This window comes from Heptranchias perlo, chromosome 10 (genome assembly GCF_035084215.1).
Source record: "Heptranchias perlo isolate sHepPer1 chromosome 10, sHepPer1.hap1, whole genome shotgun sequence".
Classification (NCBI taxonomy): Eukaryota; Metazoa; Chordata; class Chondrichthyes; order Hexanchiformes; family Hexanchidae; genus Heptranchias; species Heptranchias perlo.
In genome coordinates, this window is record NC_090334.1 from 69,251,591 (window position 1) to 69,277,705 (window position 26,115).

General features: G+C 42.8%; 1 protein-coding gene across 2 annotated transcripts in view; it reads right to left on the reverse strand.

Moving 5' to 3' along the window:
- Window positions 1-9,114: 9,114 nt before the first annotated feature.
- The window catches only part of LOC137326667 (B-cell lymphoma/leukemia 11B-like), a 153,936-nt gene continuing 136,935 nt past the window's right edge, over window positions 9,115-26,115 (reverse strand). Inside the window, exons 3-4 of one of the 2 annotated variants that reach the window (XM_067991970.1) lie at window positions 11,416-13,297; window positions 9,115-10,184 (exon numbers count right to left, since the gene is read on the reverse strand). In XM_067991970.1, coding sequence (XP_067848071.1) covers window positions 10,169-10,184; window positions 11,416-13,297 — 1,898 coding nt within the window. In that variant the 3' untranslated portion in view covers window positions 9,115-10,168. Of the gene's footprint in view, window positions 13,298-26,115 lie in introns of both variants that reach the window. The other variant, XM_067991969.1, reaches the window with a different exon arrangement.

Consider the following 26,115-nt stretch of genomic DNA (forward strand, 5'->3'; position numbering starts at 1 on the left):
TTCCTGCACTCCCTTTAAAATTGTACCATTTAGTTTATATTGCCTCTCCTCATTCTTCCTACCAAAATGTATCACTTCACACTTTCTCCTTCTTAGAAGGTCTGTAAACTTATTTATTTTACTGATAAGTGCTGAGCCATAGGTATTATGTATCGCCTTTCATAGAGCCCAATCTCAAGTGAACAACTTGGCTTTGTTCCTGTAACTACAGTGCCAACTATCAAGAGGAGGATTAGCTAGCGCAGTCCTGGGTAATCCATCTCTTGATAGTAGGAACCATAGTTACATAGTTACAGCAAGTGACGGAAAGACAGGCTAATTGCCTTCATCTCCAGTCTGTTGATGTGCCAATTTGCTTCCTTGGGATACCAAACCCTTTGCACCAATTTGTTTTATCAGATATATTACTATCCTGTTGGGCAAGCATCTGTAGTCAATGATAGACAAGTGGATAGCTGTTCCTACTTGATGCCCCTCAATCCTTTGCTCAATAGATGTTTTAGCTAGGATCGCTCTACCATCACCAGTTGCGAAGGGAGGCAGCACTTGCATGACCACTGAGCTAACAGTTTTAATTGGAAAGTGTTGATCATTCTGAGCCTGAAGGAAGGACTTTTACTGTTACAAACAAGAAGCTGTAGTTCTGCATGAAGTTTAATTCCACCCCCTGCGCCTGAGAGGAGATAACTGCCCATGTTCTTCCACCCTAGGGGAACTCCTGGTACAGGCCAGCCCCTGGCTGGGCCTTGTGCCTAAAAATCAGGAGGAAATCAGAGTTCAACTGCAGACTTGAAAGGCCTGCAACCGTGCTCGAGATCAGCAGCCAGAAAGCTTCGAGCAACTCCAATCGTCAAAGGGGGATGGAATATATTTTTTTAAATATGTCACTTGCCTGTTCAGTCTTCAGCCTGCTCCTGGGACCCGGACAGTCCCTCTGGTCAGGATGGGGGACCAGGGACAAACCATAACACCAGGTATTCAAGGTTACCACAGTACTGGGAGACCTATTGAACAGATCTGTTGGAGAATGAAACCTCCCCTCCTGTCTCATTTGAATATCAATGTTGAGACTGTGCCTACTATAGGTGCAGACCCAGTTGCATCACTAGCTTCAGTCTCAGGAAATCCTGGGGCAGCACAATGGGGGGGCTGACACCTGACGTAAGAGAACACCACTCTTTTTTCCTCTGTCCTGTGCCTGGTGAACGCATTTCCTCAGGCACAGAGCAGAGGAAAGTCTCCCTTTGCACGTCCTGGGCCATAGCAGGATATGCCTGCAAAGGAGCACTACCTTAGCAAAAGCAGGAATTCTTGTACTTAACATTGGATTTATACTGCACTCCTTGGTGTCTTGCACCTCAGGGTTTTAGTGCACTCAGTCATCTTCTGACTTATATTGCCACTTTTGCATTGATGTACACTCAAAAGCACTTTGCATTAAAGCAAACGTAGCAGTATATATGTAGCCTGTGACAGCAAAGTCCCCTTGGAGTTGAATAACTGCATCAGAGCCTTCCATGGAATGGGTCTTCAGTGCTGCACATAGATTGTCTCTAAGCTGGTACTGAAATATTTGCACAGTACACTTGGTTGTTTTAATCTGCATCTATCATTTCCCCTCTCCTCTATAAAATAGCTCTGTAGGCATTAAAATGCGTAGATTTTGTAGTATTGGATTGAAAACAACTTCCTTTAAATTGTCTGGACTGAGATTAACACCCTGTATTCTAGATTGGTGAAGAGGACCACTTGCATGCTGATGGAGCACTTTATGAAGTTCATCACTATGGGCTGATTAAATTATCTTTGTCCTTTTCATAGAAAATTTGTACATGGAACTCCCTACAGAATTCAAGTGACCACTATAAGATCACATTCCATAATTGTTTTAATTATAAAATAATTATAATTCATGAACAACACTTGTAAACTAACACTGAGGAAAATATATTCTCATGTCTGCTAGCTTCATGATAAAGTAATTAAAGGTGGTTTATCTCTGGTGCTCAGTGTCTTTAGCCCCTTGCATGGGACTCCTTTTTCTTACAAGCAATGAGTCTGAGCCTCTCTCTCCTTTCTCCTTCCCTTCCAAGTCCAACTCACTCTAAGTTGGGCATCTTAGCATTGCACTTGTTGAGATGACTGGTCAAGAAGCGATGGTCACGAGAGACGAAGCAGGACCTGCTCGATCTCAGGATAGAAGGCTTTTCCTCACTGTATAAGCAGCTAGCCAACTTCTGCCTAATGTCATGGATGTGGCAAGGGACAAATGTGGGGAGATATGTCTCTAATACACTATAATGAATACCACCATCAAAACAAACAGGTCTGATCCCTGCCTTAGCACTTACCCTACACATTGATCTCATTAATGCTCTCTAGATCTTCCTCAGAAGTATGTATGCAATGTAAGATCATTTCCAAGTGGATGCAATCATAATCATTTTCTATGATTCTATGATAACCATCTTGTAACTTAGGCAAATTTCCATAAATGGCCAGCATGTCCATAAATGTTTTTTCTAAAATGTTTTCATTAGAAACTTACTAAAGGTCATGCCCATAGGCTGAAAATGGACAGAATGCTTTACAGTGAATGCTCCACTTGCTTACAGAAGCAGTATGACTACCATCAAAGCAGATGACAAAAGAAGTAATTTAAGTTTATAGGGAGAAAGCAGTTATGCCATGAAAAGATGAGATGAGCAATAGGCATCGATCAAACTTCCTGGTGAGAATTACTGGTTTTACTCAAGGCATGTGGATAGCTTTTGTTAATTTTGGTCTCGTAGAAATTTTTCTTCCGTAGCCCCTCCTCTATTAAAAAAAAACAAAGAATCTTGAAGGTGAGCCAAGTTTTCAACAATTTCTTTGATTCCAACATTGTTTAGGTCTGGGACAGTTGGTACTATTCAACCCCACTCAGGACAATCCAGCTGGTACATTGATTTAATGTAGAATTTAGTATTGAAAATGAATATATAATCACTATTACAGTAAGATAGCAACCAGCAGGACTTTTAAACCCGTTTATGAGAACTGCAGGGCAGGAGTAAGTAAAAATTTACCACAAGCTGTAATAGTGGCGGTATGTTAGAAGACTATTAAAAAGTTCCAATGAAAGCATAAATGATGAGAATAAATCTCACAGTTTGTAACATTATTTGATCCTTGACATTATAACTTGCAGCACACTTTTATGCATCTTTTATTATTCACGACAGTTTCAATAGTAGGAGCTGGGAAATTTTATTGTGCACGTTTTCAGTCTCCTGTGACCTTTTTGATGATATAGACATTTGGACATCTTAATGTGCAAGTCTTGTCTCACTGTTGTTTTATCTGTTGAGCCTGTCATTGAAAGTTAGTGGTTAGAAGGTAGACTTGCTTATTTTTAATCAGTTAGTTCAGTCTTGGTTATTGTGCATGTGACAGGAAGAAGGATAAGCCAAACAGTTATGATAAAAGTACTACTGATGTGCATGCTATGCAGGAAGAGGTTATTTTACTAGAAAATAAGACTTTATTTATTATTAGGTATACATTTAATGCAGTATAATCCAAATTGCCCTATTTTGTGTACTTGAGAGGTTACAACTGCTACAAAGTGCAAATTTCTCCCTTTGTACCCAACAAAATACCAAACACTTCCAGGTCAGAAACAAATTATAGCTCTTCCTCTGCTGTCTTCTCCAGCGATGTTCCTCTATACCCACTATAAGTCACATCTATATGACAGTCCCACCTCCCACGCTTGCAACTTGTCTATGCTGACTGTGATCTATAGAATAACACTGGACTTTTACGCTTTGACTATTAACAGCCAACAACTACTTCATTCCAAGGATCCAGTTGAACGTTACCAGGAAGGAATGTTCAGAAATCATGTATGTTGCAAACCACTTGAATAACACAGGTAATTCCCAGTATCAGGAATTTATGACAGGAACAGTTACAGAAATTGAGCTTGTTTTATCAGAGAAAAAGACTTTCAGGTGATCTAATGCAAGTTTTCAAGATAATGAAAAGGATTGTTAAGAGTTGATCCAATGAAATTGTTCACTTAAACCAGAGGCCTCAAGTTATAATATTAGGAGTGAGAGGTTGGTGGAACCTTTTCACTCAAAGGGTAAGAGCTGTAGAATAATTTCTCAGGGAACGTCATTGACATGGACAGTATAAATGAGTACAAGAGATCGTTAAATGTGTTTCTGGGGAATGAAGGGTTTCAGTGATATGGGCGCGGCTTGTTAGGCCTAATGGCTTTTCCCCATTCTGAAAAATTCACAAGGTACTCCTTTTCTTGCTCAGGCCATTTACATAATGATTTTGTTCATCGTTTTTATGGCCATTATACATGCTGGTTTGTACCTCTACTGTACTTGGCTTCCTCCAGCTCAAGGAGGTCCATCGTTGCTTGTATTCATTTTACCAAATAGGTTCTGGCACGTAACTGAAATTACTTCTGTTGAATAAGCTTTCCCTTTCAATAAAGCAGCCCTCCTCACAATGTGTCCACTGTCCATGAGACTTTGCTCTGCTTTTCATTACATTGTGTGTGTATTTGACACCAATTCTATCTGGTTTATTGCAGACACTGCAAAATTAAATCCCAGTAAGACTCTTAGGTTTTGTTTCAGAAAGTGATCGAACTATCATGGATGCATTGCAATTAATAAGATTGCAAAATCCAAAAAAAAGCATCCCTTCAAAAAGTGTGCATTTTGAAAGGCTCAACTGCTTTCTGCAATGGTTAGAAAAGAACCAGATTTGAAAAAAATCTTAATTAAAATGATCAGTTTAAGTCATTCTTTAAATAAAGGAACCGTTACAATAAGTAGACACAGAGGAGTCCAGGTTTTTTTTATAAATATAAGCAGTCAACTTTTTTATTATTACTCAACTTTGGATAAACTGGTGCCAACGGATATGAAATAAGTGCAATTGTAAAAAAAAACAACGGGACAACTGTCTACCGAAAATAAAGGGAGAGCAAAGAGTGAACAAAATTGTTTCATTTGTGAGTGAAAAAAGTACCAATGGATTTTTTGTGTGTAATACCTAAAGGATGGAATGCTGCTCAAAAGGTATGAATTGGGGTTAAGGGGTTCTTTATTAAAAATATGGTAAAAAGAACAGGGTATACTGGTTAATCGCCAATGGTATGTCACATCGTGCTCTTGGTCGCATACTGACTGATAAGCTATTTTTAAAAAAATCTGATGATTACTGACCCACTGAATGGGATGGGTGGGCCTTTAGGACTCAGCCAGGTGTCACAAAGTGAATCGCACAAATGTTCCATTATAATTTCTAGTACTATCGGAGGTTTTATTATCTCACTCAGTCTTGACTGTGCTCAACTTGACCTGTGATATCATCAGTCATGCAGGTGCTAACTGCTAAACATATACCGTTAAACCCAGATACTGAAAAGGGAAAAAAAAGTAGGCAGAAAGGTAAAAGTTTGAAGATTGTAAAGATAACTTCGGATTTATTTCTTTCACTTGAAAATGGGACAAACATTTTGGATGAGTGTATGAATGAAATGGTAGACACAAGCTGAAAACAGTGTGGCTTAGGAAAGGGCTTGATTTTGTACAGAGAACAGAACAATAAATATTTCACAAAGCCAAGCTGATGTGACCTCTGGTCAGCACTTCAACATAAAAAAAGGATAAAGTGCATCTGTTTTAAACAGAGCACAACACAAGCAATAATAAATAGTTCAAACTTGTAGTATAAGACCAAATCTCAAGTTACAATAAAAAGCTCTAAATACAGAAATAGAAAAAAAGCTATAAAATATCTTGCCTTGCCGTTACAAATAGGTCCAACTCAAGTGGCATTGATTTGCTTTGCATTTTAAGTACAATTCTTAAAAATACAACAGCACCATTAAAGTGTTTTGGTCATGAGAAAATAACCTGTGGACTGTTTTTAACAGAGGTGGGATGAAACGTGAGCTCTTAACCTTTGAATGTTTGTGTCAGTACAGAAAAGTACACAACCTTGACTGGTTTGTGGTAAAGGGCAGCATGGGGGGTTGAATCTTGTGTCGTGGCACACAATGCCAGAAACAGCTAAAGCAGCACAGCCAGAACACTAAATAATGATGGGGGCCAATGTCAGAGAATTAAACACCACTACACAAAGGAGCAATCAATGAATCCTAAACTGACCTAATGTAAAATGGTCCTAGGTGGGATACCTGTACAAGAAACTACCATGTCCAGTTTTTTTAAAGTTTGTCAACTTTAGGAAAGCAGGTTCCACAAGTTCTCCACATGAACCCATTGTGTAAGTGTTACACTGGTTCAGTTTAGAGTTCATTACGCCCTGGTACCAAGTAATGGCATCTGGCACTTTCAGCAGAAGGTGCTTCCTTCCGTACTGTAAATCCTTGGCTTCTCAGAGATGAAAAGTGACAGCTTAGGAAAATAATCTAGGTTAGCTTAGTTCTGTAAACCAGTGTCCATTGGAGTCTATGTGGTGTCTGTCAATACACAGATCCTTAGTCATCACCAAGATGAATACCTCTTTCTCTCTTTGTGGGCTGAAAGGCTGTGTTGTAGAACATTTGCTGTAACACAACTGTAGATGCAGTTCCCTGCCTCCTTTAAGTGGTATGAAACCTTTCCTGAACAAAAGATACCTGTCTTTCCTATACACTCTTGATTTGTTGCCTATTCTCTGATATAATTTTTTTTCTTAAAAATGGAAACCTTCTTTTGCATAGCACCACTTGGAGGACAGAGTACATCGAGGGCACATTACCACACTATAGTGGGAAAACAGACCCTGGTTGGAACCGGGCGGGTACCAGATATATTTCCAAAAATAATTACACGTCTATTTTGAACCTAATCATATTTACCATTTGATGTCAATGCATTTTTCCCAAGTGTGCTCCACCCTTATACTGCAGTGATGGCAGAAGATGTCATTTGCAGAATTAACCTCCATGCTCTTTTCACCGTCTGTGCACCTCGTAAGGAAGACGTAACGGGGTCGTAACTTTCCACGGCTCTCTGCCACCAGCGCGTGCTCAGAAAACCTAGGCTGACGTGTTAGGGACAATGGCAGAAGCCTTGAGAAGGGCTATCAACTCTACACTAAAGAAGAGGTTGGCTTCATGAATTGTACTTAACTGACATGATTAATTCAACATTTCTTTTTGTTTGGCCAATGAGAATTTCACATGCATCAAAGTTGGCACCATTGTTTCTGTTGCCCAACCCCTGGGAGGTGCATCTCTTGCATTGATTGGGTGTAAAGTCCCACTTTGGGGCTGAAACTCAGCTCTGGTTTGGAATGATCTTCCTTCCACCTCATTGATCTATCTGCGATAGATGCAATGCTGTGGGGGAAACAAAGGCATCATAGAAAACACCATCTACTAGAACTTTAGAAAACTGGGACAAATGGTCACTTGTCACCTTATATAAATAAAATTTAAAAATCAATTAAAAATATATAATTGTCAACAGCTGACACAACCTAGCCCAAAGCAGCAATAGTTGCAGATTAACAGATATGCAATGGAGTCTCTACAGCTTTCATGCTACATTTTATTTACAGAAAATGCACTGGAATGCCTGAATATCAAACTCACTAACATTTGGATACTTCAAGTCACTTAGCCCGTAAGCTGAAAAGTAACTTGAAATACGTGGAGGTTAATGAATGCTGCCCATGTCTTTAGGTAGTGGAGTGCTAATATTTCAGACCTTGATAGTTAACGGTTGTACAGATTATTTGTCCAGAATGGTTTAATTTTGTCCCCGCCTTTAGTGCAAATTTCAAAGTGTCAAAATACAAAAGGTTTCATCCCACCTCTTAGTTATTATCATTAAATATGTTAAGGAACCCGTGGAATGTGAAATAAAGAGTGAATGACCCTGTTAACACAAGAAACCAAATGGCAGTTTAGATCAACATATACTTTTACCTGCCTCATCAGTTTTACACAGCAGCAGATCAAGGAGGCCCGAAACCCAAATCCCCATGGAAACGTTGAACAAAATAGTGCCATGCGCGCAATGTGGATGCATCAGGGACAAGAGAGGAGCTACAAGAGAAAATAAAATTGTGGAACTAATGAAGGTAGTTCCACTGTGGAGAAATGCAGTGTCTAGTCACTACCACTAGTGGTCTCTAGCACACTAATGACTGGGTGCATTAGTGACATCTAGTGGTAACTAATCACTGCACAAATCATTGTTTAATTTAATCGTTCATTTATGGGCAACTATTTTACAAAACAAAGAAAAGGCAGAAATGTGCCCAAAATAATTAAGCTTCTCATCCCTGTGAGCATACACCTGCCCAGCACGTACACGACATAACTCATCTGCTGTCTTCAATGCCACGTACTGAATGATCCTTAAAGCTGTGCGAGATGCGTCACGTTTTAGTCTTCATTCAGTGGGATTCACATTGATCTACCTCTGACCACAATGGATCTGAACAGAGTCCATGTGAACAGGGAGAATGAAGGCAGCAAAGCACAAAGAAAAAACTTAAAACAGATGGGCAAAACTGTAAACCGTGCATACCCAACAGGGAATCTGGGGGAGGAGGAAAAAAACTGTACAACTGAAAATCGAATTATCAGTGACCAGCAATGCATTTCCTAATTCCTTTTTGTATTATTTTAACAAAAGGTCGTTACACGACCTTTTTTTTTCTCCTGTACAATAAGATTTCAGAACATACAAATTATTTTTGCACTATTTTTATCCTGCCAAAATTAAAAAAATATATTATGGCAGCCTGTGTGTTCTTTTTCTAATCCACTACCAAAAAAGGTACTTTTTTTTTGTTGTACCTTTAAAAGGACAAGCAAACAGTTAAAAAATACAAGCTCCTGTATAAATACAGCAAGTGCCTACACTATTATGAACCAATACCAAGTAACCATTCCAGAGAAACAGAGAGGGAAAAAAGTACAGGTCAGGAATGTGATTTAAGCAAAGCAATTACATGAATATGCACTTTTCTACTATTTTTTTTCTTGTCTACATATAGTAGCAGTAATCGTTCTTCCCAATACAAGTTCTATACAATTTTGAAAAAAGATAAAACACCCAAGGCAAAAAAGTCTACTAAAACTGATAGTCAATTAGACTTTACAATTACAGTGACAAGTACAATTTTAGACCCACAAATTTACTGCAACAATTTCCATTTTTGAAAAAAAAAATTTTTTTTGTTTTTTTTTCTCCATTTTGTAAAATGCCCAGGCATTCTCCATTATTACAAATACTGGTACACTTTTACAGTGATCAAGAAACTGTAATATATATATTAAACCCCGTCACCAGTTGAATCAGAGAACCAATATACACATGGCCATAATGGCATCCATGTATTTACTAAGCAAACTTCGGAAAAAAACTCTTGATCATTCAACAAACACACGCACGCACACACACACAATTTTTTTTTGTTGTTTTTTTTCCACCCTTGTATATATTCAATACTGTAAACTTATTCGAGACTGAGTGCACTAAATTCTGTTCAGAACAAAAAAAAAATAAGGAGTAGCCATTGTTCCTGATGAGTAACTGTCTTTACGTTCTCGTTGGGACTCTGGAGGCGTCTTTTTTTTTTACTTTTGAGCCTTGCTACAGTGGGGTTCCCACAGTTTAAGCAGCGTCCTGCAGCGTCAATTGATGAGCACAGACCGGCAGACTGGTTTTCCGAAGTTGATTAGATGGGTAGGGGGTAAGTGGGGGAGGGGGATGTTGTCTCGTCTTCACCAACTTGTAGCGGCTGGCGTGAAGGTCCGCTGATACTTTTGTTTGTATTTTGTTTACAAATGCTGGATTGTTGGTGCGTGTAGAACTCTAGAATCTAATATGACGTACATTTTTCTCTTTGTTGTGTGATTTTTTTTCTCTCTTCTTCAAATCAGTACTTTTTTTTTAACTTCACAAAAAATGGTTTTGCATTTGTCTCAGAGACTCATTAGGAAGATCAAATATTCAAGGCACTCATGTCAAATTGAATGGCAGTATAAAAACCGTCAACTGACATTAACATTTTTTTTTATAGTGCCAGCATTGTGAATGCTATGCTAAGCAACACTGACACTTTTAATCTCAGTTGTTCCCTAATGTATACCATAACCCTTTTGGACCATAGATTTCCCATAGTTTCTTGTTCAGAAGTCGCAGTTTCTATAATTAAGAAAACAAATATGTTAAGGTGCGGGTTCAAAAAAAGGAAATATCTCAGGTACAAATTTAGCTATTTAACACAATGGCCAAAGACCATCTACTCCTATTGGCAAAATACCAGTGCACTTCTACAATAATGCATATCGCTCACAATCGAGCACAGATGTTTCCGTAGGTGTCCGGGCATTGGCAATAATGCACTTTCGACTTTGCTCAGATTTGCTTCACTGTGCATTTATTCACTAATTAATAACACAACTAAAAGTCCGTTATTGCTTAGGTTAAGTTTCTCCCTGGTACAACTGCCACCAGATAGTAAACTGCCTCTTTCATTGCCTGCATCATCTTCTTTTATTTTTTTTTTATTTTTTTTTTCTCTTTGTTATAAACTGTATTAGTTTTAGCCAGGCGTCATTGACAAGACCGATGATGGCAGTTCCAGACACCAAGAGGTTGGCGAGATCAGTGCTACATTTCGAACCCAGCTTGCGATAAAAACCTGTTAAGTGCTACGATTAGGATTGTGATCCGCTGTGGCTTTTTTTTTTAAAAAAAAATATTTTTGTGCAATTCCAATCCATCCTCCCCTTTTAATAAAAAAATAATAATTAACAAACGCGGCTTCTATTCAAGAAATTACTGTGTTGAGTAGCTTAACTATTCAATTCCACATAAGCAGCGGCCCGAGAAAAGGGTTATTTCTACAGATCTGCACCTCAAAATGCAAGTAATCTCAGGTTTTTTTTTAAAAAGTGGGTAAAATCAAAAGGGATACCCAAAAAAAACAAAACAAAACAAAATAAAAAGTTTCAAACAGTGAAAAAAAAAGGAAAAGAAAAAAGTACCTGCACATGATGCTTGAAAAAATATTAAAAAAACAATAAATACAGAAATTATTGCACAGTTGAAAGGCTCAACATTATTTTACTGCCTCTACATCACCCTCAGGTTTGATTGAGCTTCTCAGACACAAATTATACCTTGAAAATATTTAAGTGCCACAGGAGGCACTCTGGGCCAACTTTCTCAGTTGGCAATTAATTAAGCTTTACAATTGAATTTTTGTGTGTGTTTTTTTTTAAAACCAAGTCTCTTTTACTTCAAGGAGCTTTAGCTTCTTTCTGCTTGTTCGATTTTTACGTCGCTTGTCAGCAAGTGTTCTCCGTGCCATTTTTTCATGTGTTTCTCAAGGGTGCTGTAAACGCTGAAGGGCATTTGACAAATGTCGCACCTGTAAACCTCCTTGCCGATCTGGCCGTGCGTTTTCATGTGGCGCGTCAGCTTGCTGCTCTGGGCGCATGCATAGTTGCAGAGCTCGCATTTGTAAGGCCGTTCGCCGGTGTGGCTCCTGCGGTGCACTGTCAAGTTGCTGCAGTTTTTGAACACTTTGCCGCAGTACTCGCAAGTGTCGCTCCGGCGTCCTTCCTTGGAGCTCGGCCGGCCCGGGCCTGGCCCGCCCATGTGTGGGGTGCTGCCGCTGCTCGCCGTGCCGCTACGACCCGAGAGCCCCCCGTCCAGCATGTCCCCGGGCGGGGTGGAGAACCTCAGGCTGCCGTTCTCCGAGGAGTGCTCGGAAGAAGTGGCGAAGGGGGATTGTCTGGAGTCGCCGAATCCTAGAAACGGGTCTTTCATGAAGTGCCTTGATGCTGCATAGCCCACCAGCCATTGAGAGTAAACATTCTCAGAGGGAATTAAAGGTGCCGAGGACAAGTCTAGATCTTTCTCCATTTTAATTCTTTTAGCAGAAGCGTTTGACAGAGAGGGACTGGTGATAAGAGGAGGTTTCCGAGGCAGCATGATAGGGAAAGACTCACCGAGACCAAAGCCTCTGCCGTTCACTGTGCCGTCTTCCGGTCGATCCAGTTCTCCTGCAACAGAGTCTTCGTCTCCAGTGTCTCTCTGACCATCAGAAGATCGTTTTGAGAAGATATTACGCTTCTGCTTGTCAGTAAGCACGTCACTGTAATGCTGGATTGCACGGAGGCCTACATTTTCCATGACCTTGCCCAGAACACAGTGCTTTTCGTTCATTGGCAGCTTGAAGCCATTCTCTCTGTTGCGACTCAGCTCAGAGTCCATACTGAAACTGGACTCAGGCCTGCTTTCATTTTCTAATTCCTCCTCCTCTTCCTCTTCCTCCTCCTCTTCCTCCTCCTCGTTCTCATTCACAAGGTTAGTGCCGAAATTTGTTATGTTGGTTTTTAGGCCGCCGCCTTCTCCAGCAGCGTGCTCACTGGTGCCGGGCTCAGGGGAGCTTGTGACGGAGAGTCCATCGTCTGATCTCCCCGTGATGGAGGCTGACTTGTGTATGTGCGTCTTCATGTGACGTTTCAGTTTGCTGGCCTGGGAGCAGGCATGGTCGCAGAGCTGACACTTGTACGGCTTCTCACCCGTGTGGCTACGCCGGTGGACAATCAAATTGCTCTGAAACTTGAAGGTTTTCCCGCAGAACTCGCAGGACTTGCTTTTGGCCTGCGACTGAGGAGGGGTTGTGCTGCTGGGGGGCATGGGAGGCAGTGGTGGAGTGCTCAGAAACGGTGACTTGGGGCTGGGCTGGAAGGGCTGAAGTAAGCGATGCATAGGATTGTGACGGCTGGGCGACAAGGGAGGAGTGGAATTGTTGTTCCCTGCCAGTTCTCGGAGCCTTCTGGAGAAGTCCATGGTCTGGGATTCTATACCCAGTGGGTGGTTCAAGCGCATTACTCTGTCAAAGGCACTATGATGCTGAGATACCAAGCCCATTTCATCAGCACTAAGGCGGTCCAGACGATGAGGGTCTAGATGATGTCGAGGCGGCGGGCTGAAAATGGGGGGGGTATTGGGGAGACGGCCATCTCCAAAGACTGGGTGCTCCTGAAGGATAGGTCCAGTCATCCGCAGCAGGTTGAAAGGATTGTTCTCACCGAGGAAGGTAGTGAGAGGGGACTGTGAGATGGTGTCTGGGCCCAAGGAGGGTGGAAGGCCAATCCGTGGTGTAAGGGGGCTGTTCGATGGGTGCGTCTCCAAGTAAATGCGGAATCCGTGAGTATTCTGTGCATGCTGGAGCAGGAACCAAGCACTCATGAAAGGCTGCTTGCATGTTGTGCAAATGTAGCTTGAAGGCTCATCTTTACCTGCAAGAAAACAGAAAGATGCATTTTATTAAAATATCACCAAAAATTGCATTTACATAGCGTCTTTAATGTAGTAAAACATTCCAAGGCGCTTCACAGGAGCGTTATGAGACAAAATTTGACACATGAAGAGATATTAGGACATGTGATCCAAAGCTTGGTCATAGAGGTAGGTCTTAAAAGGAGAAGCACCTTAAACAAGGAGAGGTAGAGAGGTGGAGAGGTTTAGGGAGGGAATTCCAGACCTTAGGGCCTAGGGAAATCGGGGATGCACGAGAGGCCAGAATTGGAGGAGCGCAGAGAGGAGGGTTGTAGGGTTGGAGGAGGTTACAGAGATAGGGAGGGGCGAGGCCATGGAGGGATTTGAACACTAGGATGAGAATTTTAAATTTGAGACGTTGCCAGACCGGCAGACAATGTAGGTCAGCGAGCATAGCGGTTGATGGGTGAACGGGACTTGGTGTGAGTTAGGGTATCAGCCTGAATCCCAGAATCAATGGAAGGCAACATTATCTTACTTGGGTGGATCTTCTTATTCCTGCACCTACAGCTATTGAATCACTGGTATGTGTAGGAAATACAGGAAAATCAGACAGAGAAGATCACATGGCTAAAAGGGAATATTGCCTGATTTTCTATCCTTTTAAATAAATTGGGTGGAACAAAATCAACCAGGTTCAGTGAGAAGAGTGTGCTGTTGCCTGCCCAATGTTCCCTTAACTCCGTGTGCCCAGGTGATTCAATGCGCTCAGGTGCAGGAACAGGAAAATCTGCGCCTCTGTGTGTTTTTCTTATTTAAAGACCTAGGGGCGTCATGCAGGGGTATCGCCAAGCTGCAGAAATGAATAGGAACAAAAGAAAAGATAACCCAGAAAGTCACAATTAGGGGACGGCAAGCTTGGGTTTTAAAGCCTGAAAAGAGGTGGGAGATGAGGAGAATTTCTTTTTTTCGTAGCGAGTTGTTATGATCTGGAATGCGCTGCCTGAAAGGGTGGTGGAAGCAGATTCAGTAGTAACTTTCAAAAGGCAATTGGATATATACTTGAAAAGGAAAGATCTGCAGGGCTTTGGGGAAAAAAGCAGGGGAGTGGGACTAATTGGATAGCTCTTTCAAAGAGCCGGTACAGGCACAATGGGCCGAATGGCCTTCTCCTGTGCCGAATGATTCTATAAAATTGTAGAAGAAGGGATGGTTGACGCAAGTAAGGAGTTCTAGTTTTGAAGTCATCAGACAGGATGGGTTAGAGTAGGAGTTAAGAGTAGTGCGATGAGTTTTGATTTCAACACAATGGGGGTGCAGGGGAGAGAAAGAGCGAGGTTGTAGGATGTGTAGCTGCTCTCATCACTTTTAAATTTCAACGAAAGCCAATTTTCTATTAGTTTAATCTAATGCTGTGACAGAATCAATTATAATACACAGACATCCAAAAGCTATTTTTCAATAATTAGCAAACAAAGCATGGACTGAATCATGTAGCATTATCTCAGCTGGTAAACGAATATAAAAGCAGAGACCTCTAACAGCAACAGAGGTGAACTGTTAAGACCAGTCAGTCCTTGTCTATTCAGTTGCATTCTCACAGCTCAATTTATTGCAGCCATTGATATACTGCAGTGAAATATCTGGTAGTGGAATATTTTAGTCAGTCAGTACTTAGAAGACAAGCAGGAATGAATCAGAGTTTCCTTATGGAATGGTTCCTTTTGCTGTTATAACTCATCTTCCTCAGTCAATTTCACCGCCCCCCCCCACCCCACCCCACCCCACCCCTCCTCAGCCTAAGTTAGCTCTGCCTGATGCCCACATTACCCTCCTTGGCCAGCATGATCCAGTCTGTACTTATCTCCACCAATGCAATAAACATAATTCCCATGTTCAAGTCACAAGATGTTGCATGTGACCAGTCCAGGGGAGAAGTTCCGTCTTCCTCTCCTCTGACAACCTGACTGGAAATTGTACAAAGGTAATCCCGAGTGTGAACGGGAGACTGTGATCCAAGTGCTGGACTTCTGGTTGACAGTACAGTGCTTCAGAACAGCAGGAAGCTGGCAGGCTTCATCAGCGACTGCTTTCAATCTCTTAGGTTTTATTCTGAAATGTGCATTATGACGCAAATTGTGTATATGGTTGCTCAAATAAATTACCTTACTGTGATCTTATTTTAAAAGGAAAGGTCCAGAATAAGTAAATTAAAACTACAAAACACACAATAGGAACATCTTACAGTAGCTTGCTGTAAACGCTCATCTGCCCCATGAAGACAGTGGTAAGCAGCTTTTGAATCAAAGCGCGTTATCTGATCAGACCCCAGTCCTCTCCAGCTCCAGTCACAGAAGCCGCCAGCTCGATATTGACACTGTCGATTGAGTGCATCCCCATAACACAGGACCTGTAAGGAGGTCCCAGGAGTGGTATACTATCCATTTAATGTGCAGTCGCATCCTTCACCTTGGGTTTTACCTGCTTTTCCTGGCTTTAAATTAATCAATTAATCAGAGACAGCTGTTCAATTATACTTCTAAAAATTTACTGGAGATCTCTACAGCCATTTCCATATGGTTCCTGATGAGGAGAACTTTAATGACCTGCTCACTGCTGCAATACTCAATGAAGAATGCCATTAATGTTTTTTCATTAAGGCTGTCCCAGTGCATTGTGTTAATATGATAGCCTAATTCTTTATCTTTTACTGACAGGACTTATCTTCCCCCCCCCCTTCCCCCCCAAGCTATTCGGAATGATAGGCAGATGAGAAAATTGCCAGTTCAAGAACAAACCTTGCCTCCACCACCGCCACCCCCCACCCCACAAAGCATAGACATTGTACAGTTGTTAAAACATAACATAGTACAAAGAACATTTATTTTGTTGACCTGGGAATTTATCTCCTCACATTGCTGAAATTCAGCACGAGCCATCTGACCAGGCAACAGCTTTCGACAGGTTCAGATTGAAGCATCGCCAAGAGAAGGAAGAAAGCAAAATATACAGTGTCTTTAGAAACAAACAAGGCCCCCCACTTTAAAATACACACATCCACCTAACACATGGCTTTTTCATTAGAAGTGTTCCAGAGGTGAACTTGCAATGTAATCAGAATTCTCAAAATGAATGAGTTTTGATATGTTCTCACTGACCCTAGAAAGCACTCTCACGCTACCCGCCAGCATTTCCACAAAGATGCTTTTAAACATTTCCAACTAAGTTCTCTCAGATCTCTTCAGCACAGTACCAGCAACAGATCTGTACAGATCAGTCATCTCTATGGAGAAAGAAAACAATGCCTTGCACTGTGAACCTCTTGTCAGTTAAAAAGCATGTCCTTGGCTTCAAGCCACTGGAACTGGGAGAGGCCATTCGGCCAATCAAGCTCACCAGGTGTTTGAGTGAACTCAAACCCCACCCCACCCCCCCCCCCCACTTCCCATTTTCAACCCACTCACCGTAACCCCTCCATCCTCTCGCTTCTCAAGAAATACATCTCCCCTAAACCCCGTAACACTTGTTTCAAAGGTTTTCCTTTGTAACGTATTCCTTATGTCCATTACCCTTTGCACAACTTCCCTAATCGCTGCTAATTTTTAAATGACGTTGCTCAGTTTCTGAACCCTATTTTAAATTAGTGTGTTAGAAGTGAGTGAAGTGAATCACGAGGGAAGGCAACTGAAGTGAACAGATTGTATCAATGGGTGCGACTGGCAACGAGATATATTTCTGGAGAAAGAAGGGAATGAGAAAGCGGGTGGGTGGGTTGATCTAAGCAATGGGTTTGTTTGGTTCAACAGTCTTTTACTGGTCCTAAAAAGTCTTAGTTTCCTATGGTGTCTCTGTATAAAATTGTTGCTACACTCTCCCAATAGTTATTAGATCAAATGGTATATGTTTTTTAATTTTCAAATGCTGGTTCTTATCCTTAATATTTGCATTTCTAAGTGTAAGAATAAGAGGTCCCTGATGTGGTTGATACCAATAAAGAAAATGCCACCTTTGGTTTGAACGCACCTACCCAAGAGGCCACTTGACATCTAACCAGTAGGACTTTTCCTATTTTCTCTTGTATTTCTTCCCTCCTCTCCCGCCTTGAAGGTGGTGACTCACTCCCTGGGATCCTGGCTCTTCCTGGATACCTTGGCCAAGTGACCTTTACTCGCGTGTGACCCTTGACAGTGAATGCTGGCAGGCTAGCTGACTGCTCAGGACCTCCCAGCACTCTTGCGTACTTACAAAACGAGCATGCTGTACAGCAAATCAGGAATAAAAACCGTGGTCAATTTTCCCCTCCAATCTTAAAGTCCTACTGCTCCCTGACTGAGGTCAGCTGAGGCCACAGACTGCAGGTTGAGCCTGTGACCCTTCTGCTTTGTATGGCTCAGAGACAGACACTTTGGGCATGATCTTAACTTGGAGCCAGGAACCCAGCCCGTCCCTAAACATTCGCCTGGGGAACCCGGAAGCCAAACGAGTGCGTCGCAATCTGCGATTACCTCTCAATTGCAGGTAAGTTTCCCACACGCCGGGCAGCCAGCCTGTCGGGAGGGAGAGGAATGCAGAGTCAGAGAGGGGGGAGTGAGGGAGAGATCATGGGTCCTGGAACAAATCGGGGGGGGGGGTTGTCCAGCCAGCATTGGGGGAGGGATGGATCCACATCCTTGGGGGAATGGGTCGGCCGATGATAGGGTCATGTCGCACCAGGTGGGCTTTTTGGGCCTGGATAAAACACTCCTGCTCCTCCAGGCACAAGCAGTGCAATAAAGGCACTCACCTCATGGATCTGTCCCTTCCCGCCTGCTTTCACCTGATGTGACTCAGAAGTGGTGGGAAACCCGAACAGGTAAGGTTAAATTTGTTTTACTTTTCTAATACAGAAAAACTTAAGCTCTCTCAACTATTTCAATGAGGTACATTGCCCCTTTAAGTACTGGCCCGCCGGCTTTAAGTTGGTGTCTGTTGTGCACATGCATACAAAGCTGCCTGGGTCAAATCCAGAAGTGGGCTCATTGCGGTCTCACTCCAAAAAGCTTTTATTTTAACCTCCCACCCACCCCCAACCCATCCGTTCTTGGGGGTTAAAATTATCCCCTTTATCTCTGAGCCACTGGGATTCCTGTATCAGTTAATCAGTGTATTCTTTAATACAGAAATAATTGCCCCTACTGGGCTATACAAAGCAATTACATTTGATACAGGTGAAAGCCAAGGCAAAGGAAAAATGATTCAAGCCCAGAATGAACTGCAATCCCATCGCACTCAATAGGATAGACTGGGTGTACCACTTTACCAAAAATTAGCATCAACCTTAATACAACTTGCTTTGTTCACATTTTTGTTTTAAAGTATGACATTTCATGATCTCATTGGAGTTCTGACTTGGAGGAACGAATGAACCCAACAGCATAAGCGAGCTGAACCATCAATGAGAGCGAGAGAGAGAGAGAGAGAGAGAGAGAGAGAGAGAGTGAGTGAGTCATTAAGCCATCAGTAAGAGATAGTCATTAACCCAGAATAGTGATGTTAATTCAGCTAACCCACACTGCTGGGCTCAACACTTCCTTCAAACCAGCTCCCTTGATGATGCCACGAGCACTCAGAATTTAATTTTTTTTTGAATTAGTTGAAATGCAGGGGGGAAAAAAAGCTATTAACAGTTAAAGGTGAATTTATTGGCTGACAGACTTTGGATTTTAGCCTTTTGAGAAATATGCAAGAAATAAACTCCAAGCGAGTGAGCTTTTAATTGAAATCGGTACAGTAAATTCACGGCAAAGTTTTAAGTATTTTGATCGAAGTGTGACTATGAACTCTCCCCACCCACCACCCACCGACCCCTCCACCCGCAACCCCCCCTCCCCCCCGCCTCCTTCAGGTGCCACTTTTCCTGATCCAGTCTCTTCAGCCTATTACTGTGAATGATACTCATGACCAACTGACAGCTAGGGGCGAGCGTAGTACTCGCTGCCATTAAACAGCGGCCAGCCACCCCCTCCACCTGCCACCTCCATTGTCCTGGAGTGGAAAGACCCCCACTGTCCTTCAGCAGTCCTGTGGAGATCTGATAAAATACACCTCGTTGAATTCAGAAAACATGACATGATCTCTCTCGCTCTCTGTATTCAGGCTCATTCATAATTGAAACGGGCTACCCTATAAGACAAGACATTCAAAGGGTGACGCATTTAGCTCCCTTTTCGATGACAGATTTATTTCAGACAATGATACAGTGAAGGACCAACTGTGTCCAATATTTCTTTCACATATAATTACAGAAACAGTTTTCAGGCTACTGAGTTTGGTTATTCATTTGATATACCCTTTACCAATGTATTTATCTACATATAAGCACTGCCTGCTGAATAAAATATCCACCTTTTAAGTCCTGATCATTTACTATTACTTTGACATATTCTGATAGTTCTTCTGAAGAAGGGAAGTTTACAGATCTGTGTCGGTCAGATCTCCTGAAGGGGGCGCTGCTTTGGTTTGCTCAGACCTGCAGGGAAATTCTTTCACATACTTTGCTGCAGTTTTAACTTCGGAAGATCTGTATTTCAGAAGCTTTGATACTTGCTAAGCGGAAGAAACAGTGGATAATCCAGAAATAAACTGCTAAATCCATCACGTAGGAGAGCTCGCTTAAATCATGTGCAATTATCAAGCCCAAGAGTTTTCAGGGGAAAACAGGCAAATTCAGAGAATACAGCCGCAAAACGTCGGTGAAAATCCCTTGTATATAAAAGTGGAACTTAACTTATTCAGATCCGGCTATTGTGTTAACACAAGGTCATGTAAGATTGGACAGATCTCCTGATCCGACCATAACAATAAGACGGTGAAATTGCAATGCCACCTCTCAACAAATTCAGGCCAGGAATAATTCAACTTTGGTACAGGTTTATGAAACAGGCAATAAAGGAACACCATCGTCGAGAGCAACTTACAAAAGGGCTTTGAATTCCTTCAGAGTCCACTTGCTACTTTTTTTTTAAACCTTGCTAGGTATAAATGTGTTTTTATTTACATTTTTAAAAAAAATGTTTTTGTTGATTTCCCAGCGTACGCTGCGGTTAGCTCAGTGATGCATAGTTATCAGCCGATGAGATTTCATAAAAATCAATCAGAGAATGGCTAATTGAAAACCTCAGATTGTTAACAGTTATGTTTTCCATTAGCTCCTATCGTAGTAAATCTACACAAACCTCCTGCCTAATCCCACGAGCCAATGTACAGACAGTATTTTAATTTTAATGGAGCTATGCAGAGCATACATTTAGCAACTAAGTGGTAATTGACATTACACAGACACAGTCTCGTAGCCACATTATATAGGTTAGCAAATACAGAGGGGAGTCATTAATGGGGCAGAGCAAACAAATGATAATGTATGTATGCAGTGCTGAATGATGTGATATTGAGAGTGTTGGGTCTTGTGGGATTTATAAAACAGAAAAAATGGCAACTGAGCACTAGTAAATTTGTCTCATTTGTCTATTAAATTAAAGGTCAGCCTTCTGACCTGAAACACAATAAAATATTGTAACTTCAGAGTAGAACTATGTCGGTGCTTACTCAATCTGACTTTAAGAGACACCCAAATTTTTTCTCCTGGTTTCGGCTTCATTCACTTGGTAGCACTCTCGCCTCCAAAGTCAAGGAGGTCTTGAGTTCAAGTGTCGCTCCTGGACTCGAGCACCTAATCTAGGCTGACGCTTCGGTGCAGCGTTGAAAAAGAGCTAGTCTTTCATGTGAGATGTTAACCGCCCCCCCCCCCCAGGCCTCGTCCACCAGCTCAGGTGGAACCGTGGTCCTAGTTGAAGAAGTTCTCCTGGTGTTCCTGACCAACTTTCCTCACTCGACCAACATCACCAAAAACCAGACTGACTGGTCATTTAGCTCATTTGCTATTTGTGGAGTCGAGATGATCACAGAATTGGCTGCTGCATTTGGCTACATAACAACAGAACAGTGACTTTACTTCAAAAGAACTTCATTGGTTGTGAAATGCGCTGGGACATCCCGAGGATCAGCTGCTATGTAAACGCAGGTTCTTCTTTTTCTAAGTTGATGCATCGACAGGTGAATTCTTCCTTGAGTGCTGATAAAGGGTGTAAACATAAATCCACCTCTTTCCTTTTCAGAGGCTGCCGGATCTGCCATGTATTTTGAGCCCTTTTTGATTCTATTTCAGACTTCCACCATTTGCAATTCTTTTTATCTTAATACAAATTAATTCTTCTCTGGAAGCAAATGAGACAGCAGTGACTTAATGGTCATTATTCACAACAGTGAAATATCAAAGGCAAGTGACCCAATTAAAAAGTAGAGGGACGTAGTTGATGTTACCAAACTGCACTGCACTCAGTAATGGACGAAAAACTTTTCAATTTCTCGTCCTTCAAAAGATGCAAGAAATTCTGGACAGTGAAATATGTCTTTGCTTTACTGGTAATCAATGCCCTCCAGAAATGTGCTTTACAAAGGAAAATTACATGACCAATTGTCTTTATACTTAAGCAAGATAGACGAATGCCAGACCATAGTGAGCCCTGTATGATTTCCTCTGGTCTCACACGCAGTGGGTGGAGCTGTAACATGCAGAGTGTACTGTCCGGATGTACAGTCTCTGTGGTTACGTTCTACCCAAACCTTGGCTACTACTGTACTTTAATGCTAGTGTTTCTTCAAGGGGTGGGCTGGGATGGGGTGGTGGTAGAAGAGCAGAAATTGGGGGATGGAGATGGGGTGAGGAATATGGACCCTCTGCAAAGTCCAAAACCCTCTCTTGGTCAGAATGCCTATCTGAGTGATGTGCAAACCAATTCCTCGGCTGGTTTCCTTTTCCGTCCTGAGATGACTAAACCTAGACAAATGAATGTCAGGTTGTGAATGCCAATCTTGACCTGGATTTCAACAGCGTCTCCTAGAGAGCAACACACGAGAGCTGGGGGTTGAAAATTAAACATATTTTAACTTCCAAATGTCAAAACTACATCTCCTTTTTCACCCTCATTTCTTAAAGGCACTGACTCAATCTGGGCACTAGCTGCCTTTGGTACCTTGTTAATGAATGTCAAGAGGCTATGTGGAGCTGACCCTGATCCTGTCCTCACCAGAGATCCAGACACTCGCACTTTCAGACATGAGACCGACTAACACAGTACAGATGGTGGGGGAGAGAAACTGACCGTGGGAGGCTCTATAGCCACCTCCTTTTTTAAAAGGTAAATCTCCTGGGGCGTTCACATCATTTGTGCTGAATTCAAGGGACAGATGTTTGTGGAATCCCCAATTTTTAAAAAGTTCATTCTTGGGATGTGGGCATTGGGGGCTAGATCAGCATTTATTGCCCATCCCTAGTTTCCCTGATTAGGCGGTGGTGGGCCTTCTTCTTGAACCGCTAGTAGCGGTTTGATACAGCTGAGTTACTCGCTAGACCACTTCAGAGGGCAGTTAAGAGTCAATCATGTTGGTGTGGGACTGGAGTCACATATAGGCCAGACTGGGTAAGGATGTCAGGTTGCCTTCCCTAAAGGACATTAGTGAACAAGTTGGGTTTTATGACTGTCCGACAGCTAGCTTCATGGCCACTTTTACTGATTCCAGCTTTTCATTTCCAGATTTTTTAAATTGAATTCAAATTCTCAAACTACGATGGTGGGAATTTGAACTTGCATTCTCTGCAGTATTAGTCCAGGCCTCTGGATTACGGGTCCAGTGACATAACCACTACACTACCGTACCCTAATTAATACTATGTAAGAAGCTGTAACCAACTGATAAATGAGACAGGTTGCTAGGATCTCCCAGGCTGCTATCAATACCAGTGAATGCCCCACTTGGGCCAATTCCCCTCCCCCGCCACCGCCACAGATTTTAAAATGTCGAAGAAATCCAACAGCACCCCCAGTAGCCCAGCAGATACGATCCAGAGCTCGGGTACTCGCCCGTCACTATCTCTGTAACTTCCGCCAGCCCTACAACCCTCCGAGATCTCTGCGCTCCTCTAATTCTGGCCTCTTGCGCATCCCTGATTTCCATCGCTCCACCTTTGCAGCTGTGCCTTTACTTGCCTAGGCCCCGAGCTTTGGAGATCCCCCCCCCCAACTAAACCTCTCCGCCTCGCTACCTCTCTCTCCTCCTTTAAGTCGCTCCTCAAAACCTATTCACCTGTCCTAATACCTCCTTATGTGGCTCGGTGTCGAAGTTTGTCTGATAATTGCGGCTGTGAAGCGCCTTGGGACGCCTTACTGCGTGAAAGGAGTGATATAAATGCAAGTAGTTGTTGTCACTGAAGTTGGTCTCAATGCCCCTTGGCTCGGGGGGAAGACAGGAACTGTCAGTCAGGGTTCATTCCCTGATTGCTATCCAGTTACCTCTGGGGGTGGACAGTAGGGACATTCAGGTGAGAGCAGGATATTTTTTTAACTGCTGGGATTTACCCCAGCAAGAGTTAGTGCCTCGAGGAGGGAGAAAACTGTGTGTGTGGGAGAATGCAGCAAGAAATTCAGGATTGGTTGCTTATCTTTTCAGTGCCCAGTGCAGCTGTTCCTCTGATGCACAAATTAAAATACAGCCAATTTGAAGGTCCCACATACGACTTCAAACCAACCGTACAGCCAAAATGTGCACATTAAACAGGAGAAGCGTAACGAGGCAAGTTGAAGTTCAACAGTACAAATAATGGATGCAAGGCCCACGTGCATTCACAGGGGATGGGAGGGGGAGGAGGGAGCTGTGCGCTGTGGAGTTTTTTTCTCCCTAAATCAGTAGGCTAATTGAATATATACTACGAATTAATCTGACTGCTGGCCTTTGGCCTCTGCCGGATATGAGGCTTCACAGTACGAGGGAGCACAGCAGGGGTTCTGCTGAGGTTCAGCCCTCGTGTTGTGTGCAGGTGAGAATGAGAATGGACGAGCCTTTCCTTCCCCGACACCACCGCGACCCCCCCCCCACTACGTGCCTACAAGCCGAAAGGCGGCCGAGCCACCTGATCTTCAGGAGTCAGCGGTTGCTCTGTGCCCTCTTTACCTACTCATTCCGGGCGGGAAGTGGACCGGCGGCGGGCGGGATAGAAACTGGCACAAGCGCCTTCTTACAGCAAATTCGCTCCGAGTTTGTATGAGCGACGAAACAGAGTTTGATCTGAGCCCGGGGTGGGGGGGTCGCAGTAGAGCTGTGACCATTGGTTTCAGCGTGCCCGGCCTAGGGGAAGGACGAGAAAATCAGCCCAGGGTTTGGAACATGAGAAATAGGAACAGCAGTAGGCCATATGGACCCGTGAACCTGCTCCGCCATTTAATAAGATCATGGCTGATCTTCGATCTCAACTCCACTTTCCCGCTCGATCCCCATACTCCTTGATTCCCCTACAGTCCAAAAATCTATCGATCTCAGTCCTGAATGTACTCAACGACTGAGCATTCACATCCCTCTGGGGTAAAGCATTCCAAAGAATCGCCACCCCGAGTGAAGAAATTCCTCCTCATCTCAGTCCTAAATCGTCCACTCCTTATCCTGAGACTATATCCCCTAGTTCTAAACTTTCCAGCCAGGGGAACCAGCCTCTCAACATCTACTCTGTCAAGCCCTCAAAGAATTTTATATGTTTCAATAAGATCACCTCTCATTCTTCTAAACTCCAGAGAAAATAGGCCCATTCTTCTAAATCTTTCCTCATAGGACAACCCTCTCATCCCAGGAATCAATCTGGTGAACCTTTGTTGCACCGCCTCTAAGGCAAGTATGTCCTTCCTTAGATAAGGCGGCCAAAACTGTACACAATGCTCCAGGTGAGGTCTCATCAAAGTCCCGTACAACTGTAGCAAGACTTCCTTACTCTTGTACTCCAACGCCCTTGCAACAAAGGCCAACATGCCATTTGCCTTCCTAATTGCTTGCTGTGCCTGAATGTTAACTTTCTGTATTTCTTGGACAAGGACACCCAAATCTCACTGAACACCAACATTTAATAGTTTCTCACCATTTAAAAAATATTCAGTTTTTCTACTCTTCCCATCAAAGTGAATAACTTCACATTTCCCCACATTATACTCCATCTGCCACCTTCTTGCCCATTCAATTAACCTGTCTATATCCATTTGCAAACTCTTTGTGTCCTCCTCACAGCTTACTTTCCTATGCTGAGGCCCAAGCACTGATCCTTGCGGCACCCCACTAGTATCTACCCTGCTAGTTACATCCTCAAAAAACTCTAATAGATTTGTCAAACACGATTTCCCTTTTATAAAACCATGTTGACTCTGCCTAATCATTCCGGGTTTACTCTCTCCCTCCTTTCTTGAATAGCGGGGTAACATCTGCTACCTTCCAATCCACTGGGACCGTTCTAGAATCTAGGGAATATTTTTTTTATTCGTTCATGGGATGTGGGCGTCGCTTTCGATGCTGGCATTTATTGCCCATCTCTAATTGCCCTTGAGAAGGTGGTGGTGAGCCGCCTCCTTGAACCACTGCAGTCCGTGTGGTGAAGGTTCTCCCACAGTGCTGTTAGGAAGGGAGTTCCAGGATTTTGATCCAGCGACAATGAAGGAACGGCGATATATTTCCAAGTCGGGATGGTGTGTGACTTGGAGGGGAACGTGCAGGTGGTGTTGTTCCCATATACCTGCTGCTCTTGTCCTTCTAGATGGTAGAGGTCGCGGGTTTGGGAGGTGCTGTTGAAGAAGCCTTGGCGAGTTGCTGCAGTGCATCCTGTGGATGGTATACACTGCAGCCACAGTGCGCCGGTGGTGAAGGAAATGAATGTTTAGGGTGGTGGATGGGGTGCCAATCAAGCGGGCTGCTTTGTCCTGGATGGTGT